This window comes from Tripterygium wilfordii, chromosome 1 (genome assembly GCF_013401445.1).
Source record: "Tripterygium wilfordii isolate XIE 37 chromosome 1, ASM1340144v1, whole genome shotgun sequence".
In the NCBI taxonomy this organism is placed as follows: domain Eukaryota; kingdom Viridiplantae; phylum Streptophyta; class Magnoliopsida; order Celastrales; family Celastraceae; genus Tripterygium; species Tripterygium wilfordii.
The window spans coordinates 7290684-7310628 of NC_052232.1; the positions used below are offsets into that span (position 1 = coordinate 7290684).

Consider the following 19945-nt stretch of genomic DNA (forward strand, 5'->3'; position numbering starts at 1 on the left):
TATGTCCAGTTCACATAATCGAATTTGTCCAACCCGGTAAGTAGAATTGTAATCATACTAGTATTTGAGTAATGCTGCATTCCTAATTTATATATATGGGAGTAGAATTGTATAATCAAATTAGTATTTGAGTAATGCTGCATCCCTCACTAAAACTTTCCTCTGCCTCTCTTTCTCTAAAAGACTAAAGTCTAAAACGGACCCTGATTAGTAGTGATGTTTTCAATATATATATATATGGTTTATTGAATATATTTTTAATTTATAGTTTAATGTATAAATAGTGAATCAGTAGATCAAAAAGAGTGAAAATAATGTCCTCCAATTACTACTCAAGGCATGTCCCAAACAACCACTTGTTTTGTATGGGTGAGTGGAAGCAGGGAGGGGAAACACACAAATGAGACGCACATCGGTTCAAAGTGACGTGGGAGAAAGTTCAGTGACAAGACCCGTCACACACCCAAAACCTTGACAAATTTTTGTGTGTAAGAAGTTGACTCCTACGGTACTGATGAGGAGAAATCCATTTCAGTGATTTATTATTTTATTTGGATTTGTGTTTATATTTAGTTATTTTGAATTAACAGTTCGGTCTTTTAATTGTTTCAGTAGCTCTCTTGGTTGCGTAAGAAGTAAAAATTGTGGCTCAACAAATTGTGTAAATTGCATCTCCTTGTTTCTACACAGAGAAATGAAATTCACGTACACAATTTGATGCCGAAAACATTGGTGTGGAGTCCACTCACTGCTAGGTAAGTTGGGTAAAGCAACCCAGAAACACAAGTATCCAACTTCATTGTCAAAGCGCGCAGTTCCTAATGGAGAACCATCAGGCACAATCATCCCCAAAACCAATGGTTCAAACACAAAATAATATTGCCCTATGAACTCACCGACAAATGTAATTGTAAGAACCAAAATGAAGATGTTGACGATGTAAGCTTCATCTATTGGTTTCTCTATTGGAAGTTGGTGTATGAACCTTGAGATGAGTGGTCTAACTATGAAAACAAGAACACATGCAAGATCCCAAGTATGTCATAGTAGATTGAGGCGACCGTAAGCGCGCAAGTCGGCCAATTTCAGTGTTGATGAGCTTGAGTTCAGTCAGAACTCAGAAGGAATGCAACAACTGGTAAACTAGTGAAGCACTGCGATCCGGCTATTAGGAATATGGAATCTGCGAAGCTAGGTTGCGTAGGGATGCTATTTTTTAATATGATAGCTAGTGCAACTGGTAGTATTAGTGTGAAGAAGAAGAAGACTGGAAGGCCAACTACCAAAGCTTGTGGTTGTCCGTGCAAGAGCGTTTTACAGGTTCCATCTTAACACCTATTGAGAAGATGAAGAATATGATGCCTAACGACGCAAATGTTTTGATCACCATAGTACCTCTCATCGGAAACAAGGTACTGGATATTGTCTTTTGATGTCCTAGCATTGATGGACCAAATACCATACCACCCTGTTAGAAATTCAGGTAATTGTTAGCAAGATCATACGAATCAATGCTAACATCAAAATGACATGACTGTGAAATCGATAATTCACTCTCCCAAACTAAATAAACTAGTTTATGGGTTCTAGCAATGGAGGAGACGGGGTATTATCCTGATAATCCCCGAGGGAAGAGTAGGAATGCCCGCACAGTACCCGGATGCAAAAATACGCATTCACGGCTATAATTCAAATGATCTCTATATATATATATATATATATATAATTGAACAACAAGGCGAGAGAGCGTTGCATACAAAAATCTGGGAGACAATGATGGTCTGCCCAAGGCCAAGAGGCTTGAGGCAAAACTCAATAAGCTTGGAGACGGTGGAGAACAAGGAGACCTGGACAAGAAGAAGAGGAATGGCTGCCTGAAGAGGGTTTGAGGAGGAATGCCATAAACTCAGTGACCACATATTGCTTTTGTCTTGGCATACAATTGTTCTGTTACCTATCACCTGCACTGTTTCTGCTAGTCTTCTTGCTTCTCTGAGCCCCATTTTCAATTTCCTCTGTTTCAAGTTTTGCTTCCTTGATTAGATAAACTGAAAGAAAAGAGAGAATTGGAAACCAAAATGCTTTTTAGAGAGAGAGAGAGAGGGAGAGATGCAAATAGAAGGCCATTTTCTTGGGCCTCTATGGGTCCATGTTCATGGGCCCATCAAAGAAACTGGGCCGAATTTGTTAAAAAAAAGGGTTAAGAAAGATTTGAAGTTTCACAGAATTTTTAGATTGGTAAATAAACCTCAAATTGGACCAATCCGTGTGCTCTTATTCTCTTAATGATTAATATATTCTTTGCTGATACAATGCATGTGCCTGTAAAAATGGATTAGGACAATGACGTGTTACGGACAAGATATGACAGTAACTGATAAGAACAAAAAATAATCAACGACCGTCACGTGTCTATGCCGTTTAGGCCTTACCAGTTACCACTACTCGCTCTAAAACGAGGTGCAATGCTAATGGTTTTTCTTTGTTTTCTTTTTCATTTTTTCTTCTAATTTAAAAAACCAATTTTAGAAAAGAAAGAAAATTCGAAAACCATGTCAATAAATAAAGAAAAATTAGAGGTGATGACGTTAAAAGTGTCTTCGGTCTTGATGATATATCGGTGGTAGGGCAAATATTAGTTGATGTCTTTGGTATTGCTGAGTAGACCCGCACACGAGAATAAATAAGTTAAGGGAGACTGTGAGGGTGTACTCGGGATGACCTCTTTAACATTCAAGTTCAAGTCATTAAGCTATCAATTGAGAGTGTTCGGCGCTCTCTCTACTAGCAAGGAAAGTGCAATAATGTAGAATCATTTACATGTTTACCTGTAATGAGATTCTCCTTTTTTATGAGTTAGATTAATTATAGTTTTGGTAGGATATCTTAGGTTAATTTACAGGAATGTGAATCATATCCTATTTTTTCCTAAATGGAGTTGGAACTCTTTGATTTTCTTGATGTGTTTGGACACTATAAGCTACCTAGGAGTGATGCTCGGTATTGCACCAACGGGGCGTCTTAGTCTTACTGAGATGCTCTCTCCCCGATTATCGTGTCTTATATGAACTCCTTACATGTCTTCTACTTGGTTGGCGTCATCGGCTCTACCTTGATCGGTGGTCGAAGAGACTTCTGGACTGATGAGAGCTTGGCTTACACTCCACGTGTCAAGATCTTGGTCGAGGTTACTTTGGTACTATCAACAGATTTTGAAAACATTAAATTATTTTCGATTTCTCAAATAACAATGGAAAATAAGTAGTGAAGAGAAAATTGAAGGTTAATTACAAATTTTAAGATAAAAAAAAAGCCCATAGATTCTATAAGGAAATTTAAAAAATCTAGTGGCAATTTCGTAAATAAAAGGATAGTTAATGCCATTTAGTATAATATCCAATTATATATCGACTACTCCCCCTCATCCTTATCATCCGCAACCCAAAAACCTCTATGATAGTAACAATGGGCGTCGTGTCTCAAAGGTCATCAGCACCATCATCAACGTTGAATCCTAACGCTCCGATGTTCGTGCCGCTAGCGTATCGGACGGTGGAGGACTTCTCGGACCAGTGGTGGGCCCTTGTACAGTCCTCCCCTTGGTTCCGCGACTACTGGCTGCAGGAGCGCTACCTCGATCCCCAATCCGACTCCTCCTTCCATGATATTTTCGATCCTGCCCTTCTGGATCTCGACTCTCTCCTCGAGGACCTCGACTACGAGGAGATCGTCAAGAATGGTAAGTATAATGAATAATGGAGATTGAATGATTGGCTGTATATATATTCCACTGAGTCGAATCGTTGAATCGGTTTTTGTTTTTGGGCAGAGAAAGTAGAGGAGAAGGAGGATCTGCGGCGGGATCTGGTGAAGATCGGATCGGAGAAGTGGCGGAAGGGACGGATCGTGGCGGAGGTTCCGAGGTTTGCAGAGAAGGCACCGAAGATCGTGAACATGAAGGTGGTTAGCCCAAGGATGATCCAGCAGCCCAGGTGAATGAGAGATTTCTTTATCCGGCTGAGTTCGTTCGAATTCGAGTTCGAGGTCGAGCACGAGGCTCAGAGATGGAAGTGTTTATGTACATACAAGTTAGAACTGACTTTTATCTTATTTCCATTACTGTACTTGAGTTGTGTTCATGTCTAATGTTTGCTTTATTATTCAAGTAAATCAAAGAAGAGTAAGAAAGATAAACTATTGTTGTATTTTTTGGATGATTTTTAGTGGTAGATTATATGTAGTAAATGGTTACAATGGGAAATTAGAGAAGGATGCCAAGTAATAATTTTCATAGCAACCTAGGAAGACAGAGAGGTGCACCTAGTCTAGTCTATTAGTCTGTGAGAAGAAAGGGAGTCAGTAGTACTACTAGTTCACCCTCTCTTTGGAGTTTTTTTCTACAGTAATATGACATAATGTGCCACTGGGTATTTAGTGTAAAACATGAAATGCACTGATGAAGAGGCGCATTTCAATCTTAAATTAGTGCTATCTCTATGATAATGATTGATTATTTTACTAAATAATCATTGCAATTATCAATATTACTATTTAATATTTTATTATTGATAAATACTAAATTTGATTTTTGACCCACTAATACTAATATTTTATGTATTCAAATATTTTATTTGGCCAAAAACAAATGGGTTTAATCTTGTAAATTGTTAATAGACCCATAACTTATCAATAAATGGGTTTTGTCTTATAAATTATAATTAAAAGAAAATTCCAAGCCGGTACTACTTGTAAAACTTTTTAACACTTAGGTCCAGTCCAAAAAACTTTATCCCTTTAAGGTACAATTAATATGTTAATTACTTTTTTACCATTGTCTTCTACCTTCCACAATTGCTACACTTCTCTTCTCTTTCTCCCTCCTCTCTCCTTATTGTTGTCTGCTGGTATCCAACCTAAATTGACGCTCCCATCAACACGTATATACTCCGACCTTCCACCACCACCAACGGCCGTCCATTTGGTTGGAAAATGATTGGAAAGTCATGACCACCACAAGACAAAAATCTCAAATCTGGCCTATTTCGACGATGGTTGGCTACACCACCATTACCGTTAGACTCCCTCTACTGAGATGCACAATGCCCAGCCAAATACGACCCAAAACAACCACCAGATATGGCTGTTTAAAAACAATAACATTGGTCGGCCAATGTTACTGTTTCAAAATAGTGACATTTGTCGGTTAATGTTACCATTTGGGAAAAAAATTTACATCTGGTAGATTCCGACGGTGGTTCGCCATTCCACCATCACCTTTGGACTCCCCTTATTGAAGTGCACAATGTCCAACCATATACGGTTCAAAACGACCACCGGATATGTCAATTTTAAAACGGTAACATTGGTCGACTAATGTTACTGTTTTGAAAAAACTTCAAATTCGGTCGATTCCGACCGCGGTTCGCCACACCACCACCATCGTTGAACTCACTTCATAGAGACGCACAATACCTAGTCATACCTGGACGAAAACAACCATCAAAAAAAGAGATGAGAATGTAGTAATAAGAGAGAGAGAGATGTAGTATGAGAGAAAAAGATGCAGTGATGAGAGAGATGCAGTAGAGAGAAGATATAGTGAGATGAGAGAGATGTAGCATAGAGAGAAAGTAACAAGAGAGAGAAATCATATTAGATTTAAATCTCTTTGAAAAAATGACAAAAAAAGAATTAGATAAAATTTAAATGATTTAAGTGAGTATAAAAAAAATAAAAATGAACTTATGAGGGATAAAATTTTTTGGAGTGGATTTAGATGTCCAAGAGTTTTGAAAGTGATATATTTTAAAGACCCAAAAATAAAAACTTATTACTTATTCTTTGGGCTTTGATTCTTTAGTTGTGTTTGTAAATAGTGAAGACTGGAGGAGTCTGAATAGGCTATAGGAACTTGTAAGGCCAAGAGCATAAATGACTCATGAACACTGGAGCAATTTGGTTTTGCCGTGTTGCACCTACGACTACGAAGAACGTCAATTTTTAATTATTATTTATCTCTATCCTATATTACTTTAATTTTTAATGTTGTTTTTTATATTTTTGAAGACATAATTAATAAATAACTCAAAAAAAATTTATGGGGGCAACAACCCTGCTAATATTTTTTTATTATATCTTTCTTTCCACTTCCTATAGAAACCCGACTCCATATGCTCAAGAGGATGGTTCCACCCCTACCTATGTGTATGTACTAACAGGTTCAAACAACTAAATTAACCATCTGAATCGTTTTTGTATTTGTCGTACCACCTTGACTCACAAAACTCAATGCTTGAATTGGTCAAGTGGTTGTAGACTTGCCCCACTTTTTCACAACTCAGATGACTTGTTCTGTTGTGACATACCCTGTCTAGTATGACCTTGTTTCACTCCACTCTACTCCACTATGGGTGCTGACGTGTTTCAGTCATGTAACAATCGATGCAGATGATGGACTGACTATCAAACAAATTCGATTCAAGTAAAGTAGTAGTAGTGTAGTACCATGTCAATTTTGAGGGCCTAACTGACCTTGGATGCAAAATGGAAGTTAGGCCCATACTAACTTTTGGGTTCTGTTCGTTGGGCTGAAATCCATCGAAAAGTGGTATTATGGGCCCAAATATGACATCCAACGCTCGAATGCTCAAATTCCACGTGTTGCATGTCGCGCACACATCCTCATGAGACAACGTAGGAGGTACCTATGTCGACGCATTTACATGTTGCATAGGGATAGGGGGACTGGAATCATTCCCCATGATTCCATAGATCTAAACAGATAGAACCCTCAATGCATTGGACGTGACAGCTATACATCTAATGCATCCAATGATCTATGTCTATGAAATAAGTTGAAATGATTCCAACACTCCTATCCCAAATGATTGTTGTGTTGACACTCAGATCTATAAGAAATCGATATCGAAAACTGTTTGATTTTCAACCCTCGGAGTGCTATAAAAAAATCCCATTTCGGCTTAGTATAAAAAACACTCCGGAATTAGATGAGACTTTCCAATCTCTTATGCACTCTTGAGAAACTTTTCTCTAAATGTTATAGGGTTTATGGTTTACTACTTTACCTAGAACAAGTAAAACTTTTTGTTTTATCTCATACCCGGTGAACTTTAAGAAATGAAACGAAAGGAAAATACTCATCATCTTAGAGTCTGTCTTTCCTAGAGCTATTTTGCTATTGGAAGAAAATTTGGAAAATCAACAAAATGTCGTCACTCTATTTGGTTTATCTATCAAGATCAAGGAGACGTTGTTAGACTACCCAAATACAAAAAGAGACTAAACCTTCCCAATAATCAAACTTATTGTCATCAGGGCATGCATTGTCAAAAAAAAAAAACAAAGTGTATTCTTGGAAAAATATAGCCTTATAACCTAGTGGAGGGTTTGATCATATGCTTTTCTCATGTTTCATTTGTTATTAGGCATGTTATTCTTATTGACCATTATTTTATTTTTCACATGTCTAAATTAGGGTTTCCTTAATAATTGTATCCTACTTATAGCATGTTACATCTTGTTGATTTATGCTAAGAGCATGTTAAGGGTTTCATGGGTGCTTTTGTTGTTTTGATACTTCTTTTTGCTTGTTTTCTTTGTGGTTGTTGGGTTCGGGTTGCGCTTTTGTTTTGGTCTATATAATTGGTGGCGACTTCTTTCATCTACGCTTTGGGTTGTCCAGTTTTCATGGATACATCAGACTCGCACGGTTTTGTTTTTCTCAAACCTAACAAGTAGACTAAGCCCAACTCACCAAACTAGGAAAAATGCCTAGATGACAAATAAGGGGTGGGCTTGTCTATATTAATGGATATTACATCGTCACATCTTACGATGGGGGATTCTAGCTTTCCGGATCTTCTTAGCTGGGATGGCACGACTTTGTTTCGATCTCTCGAGCCTAGCAAGTAGACTAAGCTCAACTCACCAAACTAAGAAAAATGACTAGAGTACAAGTAAGGGGTGGGTTGACCCTTATTAATGGATATTACATCGTCACATCTTACGATGTGGGATTCTAACGGTAGTCGGGATCTTCTTAGCTGGGATGACACAAAGAATGGAATGTACTCGGTGAAAAGTGATTATCATATATAGAGCTCGATCATTTATTAAGGAACTGGGGCCTTCTTCAATTCATCAACAAGGGGAGATAAGAGTTTGCTGTGGTATTCAGTTTGGTCTATAAAATGTCATGTATATCTACCCAGGTTTTTATATGGCGAGTTCTTAGTAATGCTTTACCATCTTATTCCAATATATATAAACGTCGAGTGTTATAGATGCTAGATGTCCGCTGTGTCAAGAAGAGGTAGAAACGAGTTTGCATTTAGCTGTGGACTTGTGAACATACAGTGCAGGTATTTACCCATAGTTTCTCTCCGTTATACAGAAATCATAAAGAGTACCTAACACAATAATTGGAATTTGGAATAACACCAGAGTGGATTAGTGACCCGAGGTTTGGATCTGATCCAACTGTCAAAAAGTGGGACGTTAAGTTGGGGGTTCCCTCGGATATTTAAAAAGAAAAAAAAAGAAAAGGAAAAAGCACCCAATAATTGGAATTTGGAATAACACGATCGAAATTAACTGATAAGATGGAATCTAGTATATATCCAATGGGTTGCAAGTTATACATTCACAAAGACACATTCGATATACACACACACACACATATATATATAATCACATTTTTTAAGAAAATAAAATCTTTGATTCCTAATGTAAGAATAAACATTATCAACTTGTGCCTTGCGTAATGTTCTTAGATTCTATCTGCCCATTCCACATATTAATTTAATCAAATTAACCCCATCTTTCTTACAAACTTGTTAACATAACAATACATTAGATATATACAAGAAGGTTATCCATGATTTTAATTAAATATATTTATTATATATTTCATAGCTTATCAAGTTAACAAGCAGATGATAAGGACACCAAGTTATTAATGAATTTCCCAAATAATGTGAAGAAGCTGTGATTGATCTTGGAAATGTGTGATAACTACTAATTTTTTTTTTTAAATGGGGGAGGGGATTCGAACCCTGATTACCAAAGTGATACACATCATTCTTATCACTCCAACTAATGACTCAGGGTGATAACTACTAAGTTTAGCTAAGAGAAGACGTACGTATTAATTTAAATCATAAGTTGATTATTTTTCATTAAAAATAAAATCCGGCGGCATAATATACAAAAAATATATATATATATATATATATATATAAACAATTAATCTAGAGGTACGAATAATAATTTGATCCAAAAAATAGCAAGCATATTCTGTCAATGTTGCAACCTTTCAACAATTACAACTTTTCCTGATTATGACATGCACTTGAATGCGATTAATAGCCAAATTTTTTGGTGTCATTATTGGTTGGTGACGTTTTTATTTTCCCTTCTTCTTCTTCTTCTGGGAGGTGCCTCAAATTATCAACACATTGAAAAAAGGAAAATTTTTTTGATAAGGTGTATAAGGAATTTATGCGAATCAAATACTTGCGTGTGTGTGTATATATATATATAAGTTCTTTGGAGGGCATCAACTTGGTCCAACACCTATTTACAGTTACATTTTCATATTACGATTTTTTCATGGTAAGTAAATCATGAATTTTTTTACTCATGTAAAACTCATATTGTCTCATTAATTCTCTCCAAATAAAGGTTAATATCACTTTTGCACATCGAAAGATAATCAGTTTTTCAATTTGCACATCATTGTTTAAAATATTTCAATTTGGTCACCTAATGATAAAATTGTTTCAACTTGGTCTCTCGGACAAATTTTCTCACTTTGAGACAATCAAACTACACATGTGGCACGTTGATTGCCCCAAAGTGGGAAAATCTACCCTTAAAACAATTTTATTATTGGATGATCAAATTAAAATATTTTAAACAACGGTGTGTAAATTGAAACACTGACTATCTTTCGGTGTGCAAAAACGATATTAATTCTCTCCAAATAACTTGACAAATTAGAGGAGTTAATGTCGATAGTTGAATTTAAATTTTAATATTCCAGCCATTTCGACACTATTCAATGGTTCAACTCAACTCTTTTTTGTTTTAAACGGAGAGGAGATATTCGAACCCTAATCACCAGAGTGATATACACACTTTTTACCACTACAACTAATCAAACTAATACCTAATAATAATAATATTATTATTACGACTTAAAAGACAAATTGGTGAGGTAGATGGTAGGTCGTACATGGCGCAATCTGAACAACTTGCATGCATGGGACCAATCTCTTATTTTGTCAACACATACTCCATTAAAAAAGTATGTGCATTCTCTGTTTGGACGTCCCGGCCCCACTAGCTTTGCATTAGAGATCATTCATCGTATCGTAACGTGGCTATCGCACTCATAATCACAAAAATGCCACTACTTGGATGTCTGGTCCACCATTTTATTATTGCGAAAACTTCTGGCTGTTGATATTGGCAGGCCATCAATTCATCACGTTTTGGTCAATAACTCTAAGGGCTGTTTGGCTACGGACTAAACCCCATCAGTAAATAATGTACTCGCCATATTTTGAGTATAGATGTCGCAAAATCTACACCGTCAATTAGGATTTTTACCTAGTATCACAAAATGAGGAAGCGAATCAAACGGTATAAAATTCATCATAAAATCACGCACATCCATTTTTATTGCATAATAAGAGTACCACATGATAATCACAAGAGGCCTCGGCCAATAGAGCATCCCCATCTTGGCCCAGCCCACACACAGACTTTCAAACACAAAGAAAAAAGTAAAAAACCAAACGAGACAAAACGAAACAAACTTTAAAAGCCAACACAAACAAGGCCCTAGGGTTCACATCGCAACCAACCAAGACCCGACACGTCAGCTGCCGCTTTATTTAGTAGCTGGTATCGCGGCAGCAGCAGTACTGGATCAGAGATATCCTAAATGGCCAGGACAAGACCCGGCACGGACTTCCCGACCCGACTGGACAGGGTGCTCTCCCAGACGGAGGGGCAATGCGAAGGAACAATCTCCGCCACCGAAGGTCGTGGATCAGAGTTCCCAAAACGAGTAACGGTAAGAGAAGTGTTGAAGTACTCCCTGACTTGGGTAATTATCCCATCAGCGACGGTCCAGGCGTGGATCCAAGAGATCTTGCCGTCGCGGTCGCAGCCCTCGGCGAGGACAGTGGAGCCGAAGGAGGTAATCGAGAGTGGGACGAACTCGAAGGATGATTCCTCTTGCTTATCCGACGTGGTACCGGAGCCAGTGAGAAGGCGCATCAAGAACTGGTATGTAGGGGGGCCGTGAAACCACCACTCCAAATCGGGGGCTAAGATCTGGTGCACCGTTCGCACGTCTCGGGATCTTATGGCCTCATAAAGGGCTATCACCAACCCTTCGTTCTTTGACTGTTCCAGTATTTCCTGATTGTCAGCCAGTTCTATAACACCTGCAAGTTCGACAAAAGAGAGGAACCAAATCGTATTTCAAAAAACCGATTGGGATTTGCAAAGGGGAGACGTGGCTTTATATAGAGAAGCTACGCGGGTTTCTGGATTGTTCGGTCATTTTACAAATTAAATATGGGTAAAAGGGGAATCAAAATTTTGTCCGACGTGTCATTTGACGTGTTTAGGTGGAAAGGGTAGACAGGCAGCGTGTTGTGACTGCGTTTTTTTATGTTTTGACCTCCTGCTTTAGTCGAGTTTTGAAATTGTGATAACATGAGGTGAGTTATAATTATAAAAGTATTTGACGTGTCACTGAAAGTCTAAAACACTGTGACAAAGTGAGGAAACTTGATATTTTTCATTCATATCAAAAAAATTTTGATGAATTTATTTTTGTAAAAATTTATATAGAATAATAAATTGATTGAAGGTAAAATTTTAAAAAGAAACTTCATGTTACCAACGAGAGGTGGTTCGGTTGACAATAGATTAGGTTAAACATATGTGTGTCCAAGGTTTGATTTTAATGAGAAACATATTTTTTAACAGCATTTAAAGAAAAAAAAAACTCATATTTTGAAATATAAAATTGGTCAACCTCATTGTATCGAGAGTGAAAGCAATTCTCTATAGTTTCAGTTCTTTGTAGTTTTAGTTTCAAATCGGGAGTGAAAAACAACTCTTTGTAGTTTCAATTTTCTGTGGTTTTAGTTTCAAATCGAGAGTGAAAAGCAATTCTCTATAGTTTCAATGTCGTGTCAAATCCAACTCTCGATCAAATATTTTTTTAATCTGAATAAACACAGTGTGTTCAAGATAAAGTGACTGTTTGATAAACGTTGCGTTGATTTTCAACGCTAGTTGTTAAACTGTGAAGAAAAAGTTGAGCTTAAAGCTCTGAAATAAACTGTGAGGTGTTTGGTGAAACTGTTAACTGTTATTAGCAGTTAGGTTGAGTAAAATATATTTATTTGTATTATTATTAATTTATAAGTATAATTTATTGGGTAAAATTGATAATTACTTTAATTTAATATTTAAATTGTAATATAATACGAATTATATAAATATATTAATGAATAAATACAATTTAATATATATAATTATAAATGGATAAATATAAATTATTATAAGAATTAATAATTCATTAGTATTATTAATGTAATATAATATTTATTAAAAATTAAATACAATAATAGTACATTTTGTAGTTCGTTAACGATTTAATTTAATTTATATAATATTATTTAAATATTTAAAGCAGGTGGGCCCCATAGTTTTTAAATAAAAAAAATAAAAAAGTTTGGATTTAAACATGTGAGATCCACATGGGTCTCACATTAAAAAAAAACAAAAAAATAAAAAAACTTCCCACCGTCCTCAGAAAAAGCTTCCTTTTGAGAGTTTTTTCTAACCAAGGCGGTACCGCCAAACGGTATGGATACAATATAATGACCATCTTGATGTGCTTATTTATGACGGTTTATCGTCATCTTCACCATATCCAATTAATCTTGAATTGTCTTTAGTCAATTAAACTCCATTTATATTTATGAAAACATAACACACAAAAATCTATAAGCATTGATGTCATGTTCATGTATGTTCAATGTTTAGACTTGACAGTAAGTAATGACCCTTTGGAGATCAAGACATGATTGCTTCAACCTAATGAATAATGATACAGGTAGTTGAAAAAGAATATATTCTGAAAGGGATAAAGTTGGAAAAAAAAGAGAAGATATTTCTACACATACTTTTGATTTGCACATCAATTGCCAAGCAAAAAGAAAACAAAACACAGTACAAACGAGGCTGTCTTGTATGGAAAATGATAAGTATCCTAACTTTTTGGTGTCCCAAAATAATCCAAACTTGATGCGGTATACAATGAATAGTTTGCTTCGGTATACAATGAATAGTTTGCTTTAAATGCAAGAGGACCCACATAAACGCACTAATTGCATGCCGCATCAAGTTGGGATGACTTTGAGACACCAAAAGTTGAGATGCCGCATCTGGTGAGACCTGTATCCAGCTATTCAACTCAATCATCTAGTCCCCGCTTCGTTATTATTCAGTTCCATTATGAAACCATCAATCACACAAATTTGAATCCCAATTCTGAATATAATCACTCCGATTAAAAGCCAAACTGCAAGCACACAACGATACAATACAAATCTAGATGTCTCCCTACACAAACACATCATACAATGGCGGAAAAACAAAACAGGAAGAAGTTTGAGTTCAGGTAAGATCATCCTCCTCCAATTCCTTGGCTTTCAGCTTTTCTTTTACCCTCAACAGAAGGGTTGTCTTCCAGGCATCCTGGATATTGACAAATGGTATTAACGTGTATGAATTGTAGAGTGAGAGGGAATCCAAAAGGCAGATGGCAATCAGAAAACAGATACTTCTTTTATATAGTGGAAAACAAAAGGCGAAACGGGGGGAAAAGGAAAATTAAATAGGTATTGAACTAAATCCATGTACTTGGCATTAAGCTTTAGTTGCTAAAATATTGAAGGCAAGAATTCTACAGCCTGAAATTGCTTTATTCTTTTTCTTTTCTTCTCTTTTGATTACTTACCAGTGTTGGAACAAAATGGTAACTGTACAACTGTGCCCATCTGCAGGTTTTCATTTGTATTTATATAATTGGGGGTGTGCGTGTGTGTATGAAAGAGAGAGAGATGTGAGTGAAAATTGCAATGGAAATCTTTTAACTACAAAAAAAAGAATCTACCCCAAGTATTCATTCTATTCAAACTAGAAGACGTTCATCCCCGTATTTCACTCGTCAGTAGTCAGTCCCTTTGGCCAACAGGTCATCATTCAATCCATACATCTTATGAGGCAAACCACATCCAATTCACAGACGTATCCAAAGCATTTTCCAGGAAGCAAAAACTTCCCATCACCATTGCTGTGCTTGAAGATGAATTATTTCCTTGCATATCACCAGAAGCAGTGGAAGAAGTAAAAATCTCCACTCTCTAGATATATAACCACGAGGCTATGGTTATAGACCGTTTCTAGAAATTTAACAAGCACTGGAAACTATGACCCAGAACAATTGGTGGAGTGCAATAAATGAAATGCTATCAATTATCAAAACTTTTATGGTTCATAATGTAATCATAATTTTGAAGGCAAAGAGAATTTACCAGAGGAGTCATGCTATCGAATTCCTTGATGACATCTGTAAACTTAGCAACATCCTCCTCATCAATTGCAGCAGCTATGCCCTGGCACAGTAAAAAATAACCTTATGTATTGAGTATTGACTTCGTATTATCACAGATAAATAGCAAAGGAAAGATGAGGTCATGTTGGGCAATATGATGATGAAAAGAACATAAGCATGTACAATTGAGTTTATTTGTTTTATATAAAGAACCTACCGCTAATAATTTGTATTCACGTGTTCCAGAGAATGTGGGATCCAACTCCTGAGAAAGAAAATTCATATTAGCATTAGCAAATCAAAATTATGATGTGGAACAGGAGCCAAACTTAGACCTCGTAACGCTCTAGTGCGTTGGTGATTGCAACAACATCGCCTTTACAGAGATGGCATATGCCAGCATTAAGAAGATGCCCTTTAACTCCATACTTCAGCAAGTTAATGTTGAGGGACTGCTTTGCTATTTCTTCATAAATCTCTATTGACCTCTGATACCTATAAAATTTTGGAGCAAAATTGTTCAGATCTCTTGTGAACTTTGCAATTCTTTATCATCAAAGAATTCAATGGTTTTGCAATCAATGAAATATTTGGACCACCCATGTATTTTGCGGAACATCATAGTAAATTGTGAAAGTTGAAAACTTCCAAGAGACCAGTTTTGTACTGGAACTTCCCAAAAACAACGTAAACTCTAAAACTCAAGATATTTTATATGCTTTTTTTTTAATGCTCCATAGAGGTTCAGAATTTTTCAATGTTCAAGGAGATTGGACAAGCAAATATGCTCCCTCCCACAGAGGAAGCATGACCGCCATGCACAAGGTGCCATAGTCCATGGATGGCATATCAAACACCCCACCACTATCAAATATCAATATTAATGGAGTAAAAAAACAGAGATGAATGAAACACACTAGTAGAATTCAATGCACCAAACTTAGAATTTGGAATTAAAATAATTAAATGAAGATGGTAAGCCTTACTGTTCAAGTTGAGCCGAGAACTGAGCAACTTTCAGCTTACACTGGTTGGCAGAAGTTGATACTTCCTCACTCTGAAACATATCAGCTGCCCTTTCAAAGTAAACAATAGCTTGCTCAATATTTTGCTCCGACTCATAGAATTCAGCAATTTCCTGTGCATAGAAAAATTAATTCCAAGACAATAGATGTCTTTAGTGGGGTTTTTTTTCTTTCCCCATTATTATGTCCCCTAGTTGTGCAAGAAAAACATCATGCACCATAGAGGTGACCAAATACATCAATTTTCTCTGGGAAATAAAATAATAGCAAACAATAATAGAAGTTTGGACTGGAAAGAGGAGCATAATAACATGACCAAGAAAGGAAAATTAGAATTACATCACATGTAGCTAAGCAATAGATACAAAAGACCATCTTGAAAAGGAAATTAATCATCAACGTAAGAAAACATAAAAACAGTACCTTAAAATATCGTGCAGCCATACTGAGCCTTCCAATATCACAAAACAAATTTACAGCATGCTCTAAGCAAGATATTGCCTCTACAAATGAAAGACATTTTAAGTAAGTTTAAGTTCTAGAGGACTTAGGCTTGGAAGAAAAAGAGAGCCAGAGAGAATAGGCAGTACATGATCCCAATTGGAAGTCAATGTACCATTTCCAAAGCAATACAATTTTTAAAATTAGTGGCATGTGCATACATAAATAAGATAGTATGCTAATATGCAAGCATGAGTTCAATGCTTATAATGTCGAGTGACAGAGCTAGCTTTAGAACAGCATCTAATCAGAGGGTGTGTAAACAACAAATTGATAATTAGATTACAAATAAAAGAACTAGCTCCTATATGGCCAATAGGGTTCTCTCATTCCCACAGCAGTTCAAAGCAACGGTCAGCTCAAAATTTCAAGTCCTAGGAGTTTTTTTACACCCAGCCAAAAATGAGATACCACAGAGCCTAAATAAAAATCATAAATTGATGTTCTTAAGCTACAAGATCATGAATACCAATTAACATAATTCCTACCATTTGTGGACGTTTTCTTATAGCAATGAGAAGCATCAACATAAGCTTGGGCAGCTTCATGTTTACTATCCACCTACAAGCGTATGACAACATAGTAAAATGGGTGTAAGCAATAATCAAGTCAAGTAACGACTAACGAGAGGATGAAGAGTAAAAAAGATGATGCTGAATGTAGACCACAGAACACTCACCTTTAAGTGACAGTTTGCCAACTTGACATAATTTGCCCCAGCTTTGTCCCCTGCCAAGTCATGCTTTCAGAGCTTAGAGAACCATAAAATGGTAAAATCCAGTTTTGATGCTTTAAAAAAAATTATAACTATAAACAAGATTCTTCCTCAGAACCACATAAAAAAGTAGCATCCCCGCAAAAAAACTCATAATACAATCGAAGCAATAAGTTATTAAAGAAAAAAAAAAGTTCAAAAAATCAAAATGCAGAAGCCCCAATAGTCTGTGCATTGTTGATGAACTCGGATACACCAATTTCATTTTATAAATGAACCCACATAGAAAAGTATAAGGTTTATTTTCTCATAGCAAAAAGAAATACTTTCATCTCTCCACTGCTCCATAATTGTTTACACTGGCAAACGGATCATTGAAGAAACTCAAAATTCTAATACCTATCCAGGAATCTCTCCATCACCAAAAACCCTGAAACAAAATCAAAATCAAAATGCACGACAGCCTCACTTCCAATAGCAACCACGGAGTGAACAAAAATGTACCATCTGATCGTCAAGAAATCTGAAGGAAGCAATCATTCAGAAAAAAAATCCAAAAACTTCATGATTTAATCCTACATCTACAAATTCGTCGCCCAATTAAAGAAATTCTCCGTTGAAGAAAAGTAAACAACAAAAAAGGAAATTACATGATTTGGCAAGCTTGTACGAATTGGCAGCCTTATCGAAAAGTTCTGCAGCGTCCTCGTGTTTAGACCCAAAGAGTCCCCAACTGCCGATCTTCTTCTCCGCTTTCTTCTCATATTCTTCAGCTTTTGCCATCTGATCCCCCATTTCTCTATTCCTTGTTCAGCTTCAAAGGATTCTCAGCGTTGAAACGGAGACCGTAGAAAGAATGCACGCATGGAGATTGCGCCAGTCTGAAGGATCGAGGATGTATGAACGGATATATCTAAAAGACTAAAAGGAAGAAAAAGAACTTGCTGCTCCGGACTCTATCCAACACGACTTCAAACGCCGAAATACCAGAGAGGCAGAGAGAAATCGCTGGTAAGGCCGCATACACTGGTGCGGACAACAGAATTTCCACTTCAAATGTGGCACGCCTCTAGACTTGGGCTTTGGCCCACATGAAAACCTTGAGATTAGTTAGTCTGGCCCAGAAACTGAAAGTCTAGCCCAAACGTTTTGAGTTCCGAAAATCCAAAGCTACAAACAAGAGGATGACGAAGGAAGAAAGCAAGTCCGATTTGTAGCTAATAAATTGTATTAAACACTCTATATAAACTGGTTTATAATAACTTAACTTTTAAATCCAAAAACAATTCGCTATAAATTAAAATTTATTTTAAAGATTTGTTTGTTTCTTTTTTCATTTCTTCTTTTCTTTCATTAAGATATAATGTATATATAATATTATAAATTTTTTAAATATTATTTTTAATTTTATTTATATAAAAATATCTTGTAATTTATAAATTGAAACTTAAAATTAAATTTAACAAAAAACATTATAATAAAAATAAAAAATTTATGATAAAATAACAAACTACAATGATTTATACTTTTCTCATTTTTTTTTTCTAGTTTTATTCTCTCTTTTATACTACAATTAAATAGATTTTTCACAGCTTATAAACTAACGTCAGCTATGAACTTCATCAAACACATCACAATTTATAAATTAACTTGTTTTGATAGCAAATAAGATAGCAAACGAAGCCTTGGTTGCTTCACTCTTATCTTCCAATCCCAAAATCTTTGGAAGATGAAGGTGTTGAAGGCAGTGGGCTATCCCAATAAATCTTTTGTGGCCCATTTTAATTTCTTTATTGTTCACGACGATCACGAATTAAATGGTGCGTGGCAATGCATATCTGGCCAACTCAGAGATTGATTCTTTTATCCAAAGGATTAGGGAGAAACAAATAAAAACAAAACAAGCACGTTAGCATCCTCTGGAAGGTTTCAACTCAAAATAATAATTACCTTTGCATATTTTAATTTTTTCAGTTTAATTTTCTCCGGCCACCAAGTCTGCTAACCCACTGTCAACACCATATCTCACGTCTGATTTGGATTGACATAACCCAAAACAACGATATATAAATAAATCTTAACCCTTCTTAGTTCTCACACATGTCACGACGCTCTATGAAAAATAAATTTATGTGAATACGTAGTCCGGAGCGGATAGTATCTTCGAGATGTTTGGATTTAGATTTCCAGCACCACTTCTAATGTGCTAGTGATGTGCGTATCAAAATTCATAATGCATATCCAATTTATATACTGACGTAGACAGAACAACAAAGAATCACACCATCGTTTGATTAAAATGACAAACATTGGAATCCACTAGAAATTGAGAAAAATCTCTCTAGGATTTTGATATATTTCATAAAAATAAAATATAATTATCACTAGGACCGATTACAACCCTAATATGAAGTAAAACGTAAAATGTAAAATTATGAAAATACCCCTAAAACAGAAAATGACCCATTAGAATTTAGAGACCTTAAACGATGAAACTTTACGAAACTAAGGTGGTAGGCCACTGGTTCTACTCAGAGCGTTGTTTCGCTTCGATCAATCAATCAAATTTCATCGAATTTTGATAATGTTGCATAACATTTCAACCCAACCAAATCACGACAAAATATGATTTCTACTAGCTGATATTTTTCGTAAATAACTCAAATTCATGTGAACCCGTATCCCAAAATGAAAATATATTTGGGCTTAGATTTTCAACACTCACTTCACTAATGTGCTAGTGATGTGTATGTCAGAATTCATAATGCATTTCCAATTTATGTACTCAATACTCCACGTAATGCTAACTATTTCCACATGCAAGTGAATTAAGAGCAATTGCAATGACCACCATTTGTTGGCCAGTAAAAATCAATACAGGGTCCTACTTCAATTATATAAAAAGTCAAACCAAACACGTCTCTCAATACAACCACATCAACAAAACACATCTCCCAATATAACCACATCAACAAAACACATTTCCCAATATAACCACATCAGCAAAACACAAATTCCTATACATTTTTCCTTCCC

At 35.9% G+C, this 19945-nt stretch overlaps 3 protein-coding genes across 3 annotated transcripts; 1 reads left to right on the forward strand and 2 right to left on the reverse strand.

Moving 5' to 3' along the window:
• The first annotated feature begins 3410 nt into the window (after window positions 1-3410).
• LOC120010533 (protein EARLY RESPONSIVE TO DEHYDRATION 15-like) lies at window positions 3411-4240 on the forward strand. Its single transcript, XM_038861337.1, has 2 exons — window positions 3411-3739; window positions 3830-4240. Exons 1-2 carry the CDS (start codon window positions 3454-3456, stop codon window positions 3994-3996), a joined length of 453 nt encoding a protein of 150 aa, XP_038717265.1. The 5' UTR covers window positions 3411-3453; the 3' UTR covers window positions 3997-4240.
• Window positions 4241-10671: 6431 nt separating this feature from the next.
• On the reverse strand, window positions 10672-11531 carry LOC119995594 (senescence associated gene 20-like). Its single transcript, XM_038842134.1, has one exon. The coding sequence runs from the start codon at window positions 11305-11307 to the stop codon at window positions 10966-10968; it is 342 nt and encodes a 113-aa protein (XP_038698062.1). The 5' UTR covers window positions 11308-11531; the 3' UTR covers window positions 10672-10965.
• A 1988-nt stretch (window positions 11532-13519) lies between these two features.
• Window positions 13520-17944, reverse strand: LOC120004173 (alpha-soluble NSF attachment protein 2-like). Its single transcript, XM_038853449.1, has 9 exons — window positions 17560-17944; window positions 16874-16923; window positions 16683-16755; window positions 16117-16196; window positions 15655-15806; window positions 15004-15163; window positions 14886-14933; window positions 14649-14729; window positions 13520-13809 (listed from the first exon to the last, which is right to left on the reverse strand). The coding sequence occupies exons 1-9, from the start codon at window positions 17702-17704 to the stop codon at window positions 13729-13731; spliced, it is 870 nt and encodes a 289-aa protein (XP_038709377.1). The 5' UTR covers window positions 17705-17944; the 3' UTR covers window positions 13520-13728.
• Window positions 17945-19945: the final 2001 nt, after the last annotated feature.

Coding starts and splice junctions, on each gene's coding strand:
- LOC120010533 (XM_038861337.1), top strand. CDS start 3,454: ATGATAGTAACAATGGGCGTCGTGTCTCAAAGGTCATCAGCACCATCA. Junction 3,740..3,829: donor CGAGGAGATCGTCAAGAATG/GTAAGTATAATG, acceptor GTTTTTGGGCAG/AGAAAGTAGAGGAGAAGGAG.
- LOC119995594 (XM_038842134.1), bottom strand. CDS start 11,307: ATGCGCCTTCTCACTGGCTCCGGTACCACGTCGGATAAGCAAGAGGAA.
- LOC120004173 (XM_038853449.1), bottom strand. CDS start 17,704: ATGGGGGATCAGATGGCAAAAGCTGAAGAATATGAGAAGAAAGCGGAG. Junction 15,807..16,116: donor TGGCTGCACGATATTTTAAG/GTACTGTTTTTA, acceptor TTCTATGCACAG/GAAATTGCTGAATTCTATGA. Junction 14,730..14,885: donor GTGAATACAAATTATTAGCG/GTAGGTTCTTTA, acceptor TTACTGTGCCAG/GGCATAGCTGCTGCAATTGA.